This window comes from Hylaeus volcanicus, chromosome 7, assembly GCF_026283585.1.
Source record: "Hylaeus volcanicus isolate JK05 chromosome 7, UHH_iyHylVolc1.0_haploid, whole genome shotgun sequence".
Taxonomy (NCBI): domain Eukaryota; kingdom Metazoa; phylum Arthropoda; class Insecta; order Hymenoptera; family Colletidae; genus Hylaeus; species Hylaeus volcanicus.
In genome coordinates this window covers 1,357,037-1,363,160 of record NC_071982.1, presented here as the reverse complement: position 1 = coordinate 1,363,160, position 6,124 = coordinate 1,357,037, and the positions used below count along the sequence as shown (strand labels likewise).

The following is a 6,124-nucleotide window of genomic DNA, read 5'->3' as shown; positions in this document are numbered from 1 at the left end:
CATCATTGAATTGCGTACGATCTATTTTGCTCTATTACGATTACAAATTTAACATCTAAAAAATTAGGTTGTCTATTTATATAAACACTGCCACACAACATAACTGAGTGCAAGTCACGAAAGAAACTTTTGGGACAACCTAATACTTACGTGAGAGCGGGCAAAAGTGAGGTTAGAAAGAGGAAAGGATCGAATGAGATTGAAGAGAAGGTGAAGGAAAGAAAAGCTGAGAGAGCGCGAAAAGAGAGAGTGTAAGGAAGGGCAGGAAAAGAGTAAACAGTGAAAAGGTGGAGTAAAAAGTGTGGGGCAAAAATGAGAGGGAAGAAGGTGAAGAGGGGAAGAGTGAGTAGAGTCGGTAATACGGAGAGTCGGTAAGGTAGGGAACGGGAGGTAAGAGAGTAGGAAGTACAGTTGTGGGAGATAGTAAGGAAAAAGGACGAGAAAGGAAAAGGAATATCCTGAGTTCTCAACATATTTGGATACATTATTTGTTATATTTTAAGAAATTTATAAGTTTTTTTGCAAATAATTACAACGTTTGGTTTTACATAATTTTTAATGAGCCACCGTACTTTTGGTGTAGGGTCAGAGTTGGAATTTAAAAATTCTGATTTAATTGATTCATGGATTTCTATAAAAATTATTTTTCATATCCTCGGCCAAAATTAAGCATATTTTGTTAAATAACATGTGGGGAGCACATAGCCTACGAGCTTATATTCTTTATTTTTTGTATCAAATTTTCCTGTTCCAGATCTTTTTTCTACGGCATTTACTCCCCTCGAAATTTTTGAAAATTTTGATTTATTTCTGGATCAGTAAAAGCGTTTTTTTATTCTGAATCCAACGCTATGTATGTGTTTATGATTATCATACAGGGAAATGATGTAATATTGTAAAATTGTTGCTTTAGTAGTCCATATTTCGAACTCTTTAGGAATTTTTTTCTCATAAATAACAGAAGTTGCTCCCCACATGTTATTTAACAAAATATGCTTAATTTTGGCCGAGGATATGAAAAATAATTTTTATAGAAATCCATGAATCAATTAAATCAGAATTTTTAAATTCCAACTCTGACCCTACACCAAAAGTACGGTGGCTCATTAAAAATTATGTAAAACCAAACTTTGTAATAGAAAGGTATTATATGTATTATCGAACAAGTGGGTTTTTCGAGTAAAAATGAAAACTAGTGGATCCATCCTGCTTATATCTCGATCGTACCCTCTAAAAAACGCCCACGTATCAAGAAACACCCTGTATAGCCAGCAGCTTTTATCGATGAAAGCACTTTGACCGCCCTCTGGATATTAATATGTAGTACGCGATGGTGGGAGGGTTTCACTCTTTAGACTGAAATATCTATTGCGACAGGACTAGGCATTATTAGCCAGGATTAACATCAGCTTCTGTACAGCAACTGATAACATATATTCGAGAGGATTCGCTGAATACAAAGCGAATATATAACGAACGCTTACATCAAAGAGATTTTTGTCATTAGAGAAAAGGTAGCGATACCCTTTGAACGAATAATAGGATGAATAAAAAATGCCATCCGATGCACATACATACTTAAGCAGGCTCTGCTAACAGATAACGAGAGAAAAAGGGAGAGAAAGGACTTCAGTTTGTCTTCCATAAAAATTCCCTTTAGAAAAATGTCAATACTCTGTGCAGGACATGCCCTATAAGGTATAGAAAAAACTGAATGATCTATGCCAGTCTGCCAGAAATCAAATACCGTTATATTTAGTGGTTTGTCATACTGGTATCTGTTTTGATGTTATTGTGACACCGGTATTTGGTAAACCTTTTTCTATACCGGTATTAACCCTTTGCGGTCGTATGTCTGCTCTCAGCCACCACAACAAAGAACCGTACTAATCTTATGTTGTATTCCGCAGACTTAAAAGATTTAAGCCATTAGCCAATAGTAATAGATTCTAAGATATTAGTGTAATAATAGATTAATAGAAAGATTAATGAAAAGATCGTTAGTAATTATATTAAATTATACAAGAATATATGAATCAATGGGTGAAATATCTACATGGTAAATTTTTCAAAGACAAATATATTGAATATTGTTATTTTTTCTGTAACGGATTGTAATAAATACCAAATAGTCGAAAATACTTGGTGGAATTCCAAATAATATTTTACAAATTTTGTTTAAGTGTAATTAAGTGTAATTAAGTGTAATTGTGTTAAGTGTTTAAGTGTAACACTAGTTTACAGCCAAAATGTACATTCAATGTAACTATTTTTTTTCTTATATATTTTGGACTGCTAAACTCGAAAATCCCAATGAAAAAATTTTGTATGTATAGGTTTTTGAGATATGAGGTTTTGAATTTTTTTTCGATTCTTTTCTGGGATAACTTAATTTTACGCCATATATCGAACTAGAAACGTCCGATTGGGTCGCACAAGATATCATATTAAAGGTAATCGAATCTCCAACAATTCCTTCTAACATTGTTTTCCAATCGGTTCGGTAATTTAAGTGTTATGGGCCAAAATATATGAGAAACTTCGATTTTTCGGACTAAAATAAGACACGAAAATTTCTTCTATCGTCATGTAATAAAATAATTTTTTGGAAAAAAAATTTAACCGACCTCGAGAAAGGTGCAGTGAAAAGTATGAAATAATTTCTAGTCAATTTATATGAATACGCACTAGCTCTAGATATAATTGCTTAAAAGTATGGGAAAATGCAGTGAAATATTGGATACGCCAACTGGAAAAAGGAAAACAAAACAATTCTACGCTCCAACTATTTATGAATATTAAAGAACAGAATGAACAGATCAACGAATCACACTCAAGCAACAAAATTCATACCAGGCCAAATATATCGAAATGTGCATTTTACGATATATGGAAATGGAAGGATCAAATATTCACCAGAGAATTTATTCTAGAGGATTTAACAAAATGGAGCAACATGAGAAACGATTCCACAAACATAGAGGAATCGAATAATAGGAGGTGGATATTGGACAACGAAATAGGTAAACTAATAAATGACAAAGCAGTCCCAATTAGTATGACAGAAATGGCATTCTTAGATAAACATAATCTATCAAATAACAACACTTTTATGTTAATGTTAAAAGTAAGGATAGGAACATTCGCACAAGATAACTACAAGATATAGAAAATTCCAAAGAAGAAGGAGGAATGGTACAAAGATATGCGTTAAGAGTTAGTATTTGATAAGTAAGCAAAGAAAGATGTATAAAGTTAATCTTAGGGCTGGGAAAAACAGCAGTCGCTAGGAAAGCTAATAATAAGTAAATAAAGATACTCTTATTTTATGTTACGAGATTCATACTTAAATTTATTTTTGATAAATGTTGTATTTGATACAATATATTGTAATAGTTACATAGGTACAGTAGTCCAAAAGACTGAAATGTATATATAAGCATAAGAAAAGTATCAAATAAAAAGACTGAGACAGATAAAAAAAAAAATAGTTAAGCCAATTGTTGGTGGAATTTTAACCGACATTTAAATATAAAAAGGTTGGTGCGTCAAACTAGGGAACCTAGTATAAAATATTGCGTTAAATTGTAATGAATACACTGTGCTCAGAAAATTAGATCATAAGCTCATACATACAACTCTAGAATATGTACGGTACAAATAAGTTAAGTGCAAGATTGCAATGTTATGTTCCTAATATATTAAATAATGTAATCTAGATATAAGGTAACACCTTTGTAATGTATATACAAGGTTGTTTTTTTGGCATGTTAAATATCTTAGTATAAATGGTTTTTATAAAAAAACTGTTTTGAGGCACTGAAACTTCAAAAATCCAAGTGCTCGTATATTTTTGATACGCGCTTGACTAGTTTAATAAACGTTGCATCTCGCACTGCGACACCGCACTGGACTCTCCTCTTTGTACAGCGGTCACGATGCGAATATAACCATGAAGTTTGCGTATTTTTTCGAATTTGTACCAGCGATCACCAAAGCCCTAGGTTTCAAATAAATCTGAAGTTTGCCGATGTACTTGTCTCTATTCCTTCTTTGGAAAATGTCCCTAGATGCGTAGGGTCTCTAGTTACTCTCTTTATTTCTGCACTTGTCCGAAATAAATGCACAGCCCGTCAAAAACGTGCCATTCTTCTTTTATTTAAACGTGAACGTCACAACTGTTCGATCATATCGAATCGCTTTTGAAGTTTGCGTATTTTTTCGAATTTCCACCAGCGATGGGCAAAACCCTAGGTTTCGAATAAATCTGAAGTTTGCCGATGTATTTGTCTCGTTTCCTTCTTTGGAAAATGTTCAAAGGAGGAAACGAGACAAACATATCGGCACACTTCAGATTTATTCAAAGCCTACTGTTTTGTCCATCTATGATTTGCACAAGTCCAAAACACTAAATCAAAAAGTCCCTAGATGCGTACGGTCTCTAGTCACTGTTTTTATTTCTGCACGTTGCCGAACGTTATGCTCCCAGTTCACAATATTTAGTAACCTATATTGTTCAGTATTGTTGCAAAGTAATTGTCATGGCTTCGGAACGGTATAGTTTTTCGTTAACAACTTTCAGGTAAATGCTATAACTTTTTTGCTAATAGTCACAGATTTCCAAATTTGATCTTAAAATGTTATCGTCCTTTTCGTATAATTTTGTCGATCATCGAAATTTCTCCAGTCACAATCTAACCTAGCAACAAGTCAGCCGCGTTAGTTAACAGAAATTATCGTTGAATGTACATCGACGGAAGAATGAAGTTTCCTTGCACGGTGTAGTCCGTTCGAAATTGGTTACGACGTATAATTTTACATCGTTTTTTTTATTGAAAACATCGATTGTACCGGAGTCCACAATGACTCGACACATCCGTGCAGCGTAACTGCCAAAGTACAAAAATCAATTTATTCTGTTCGACAGCCCATCCGGGAAGTTGGTGCAGATAGAATATGCTTTAGCCGCCGTAGCCGCTGGAGCAGCCAGCGTCGGTATCAAGGCAGCCGATGGAATTGTCCTTGCTACGGAGAATAAGCACAAGTCTATATTGTACGATGAACATAGTGTAAACAAAGTAGAAATGATTACGAAGCACATCGGCATGACGTACAGCGGAATGGGGCCAGACTATAGGTTGCTGGTGAAACAAGCACGTAAAATGGCACAGCAGTATTTGCTCGTATATCAAGAACCGATACCAACTGCACAGTTGGTGCAACGAGTCGCCATGCTTATGCAGGAGTATACGCAATCCGGGTAAACATTCTCCAACTTATTTTTTTAATTTAATTATCGTACTATTCGTTGTAACTAATTAATACTCAATATTAACATGCAGCGGTGTCAGACCTTTTGGAGTATCTTTATTAATTTGTGGGTGGGATAACGGCAAGCCGTATCTATTTCAATGCGATCCTTCCGGAGCGTATTTTGCGTGGAAAGCAACCGCTATGGGTAAAAATTTCGTAAACGGCAAAACTTTTCTGGAGAAAAGGTACAGCGAGGATCTGGAACTAGACGATGCCGTTCACACTGCCATTTTAACGTTAAAGGAAGGATTCGAAGGTCAGCTGACCGCCGATAATATACAAGTTGGCATTTGCGACGCGAATGGTTTCAGAAGATTGGATCCCTCTAATGTGAAGGACTATCTTGCCAATATTCCTTAATTTTAAGCTACTTTTATATCGTATTATTGCAGCAATCTTTGCACGCTTCAAAACTGAAAACACTAGATTCTTATAATAAAATTTTTCGTTGGAAATAAACTACCATTTGTTGATTTACCGCTATCCATTTACTGTAACGAAATTTAAAAGAGCTATATATATTAAAAATAAAATTAGCGCCATCTATCCACAAATCGCCCAAGTTTGCAGTCATTTACATAGAGTTACGGTATGTACCGACGTATGTAGATAAATACGACACAAATGACGCCATCTATCTATAAATCGCCCAAGTTTGTTAGCCATTCACATAGAGCTTTGATATGTATCGACGTATGAAGGTAAATATGGAAACTACTTCACGACAAACTTGGACGGTTTGTCGAGAGATGGCGCCACACTGCGGTATTTTCATGTACTCAAAAAACTTAATATCAGACAATTACTAGTG

General features: G+C 34.8%; 1 protein-coding gene across 1 annotated transcript; it reads left to right on the top strand.

The window, feature by feature from the left end:
- The first annotated feature begins 4,456 nt into the window (after positions 1–4,456).
- LOC128879386 (proteasome subunit alpha type-2) lies at positions 4,457–5,786 on the top strand. Its single transcript, XM_054128466.1, has 3 exons — positions 4,457–4,582; positions 4,928–5,260; positions 5,343–5,786. The coding sequence occupies exons 1-3, from the start codon at positions 4,542–4,544 to the stop codon at positions 5,671–5,673; spliced, it is 705 nt and encodes a 234-aa protein (XP_053984441.1). The 5' UTR covers positions 4,457–4,541; the 3' UTR covers positions 5,674–5,786.
- Positions 5,787–6,124: the final 338 nt, after the last annotated feature.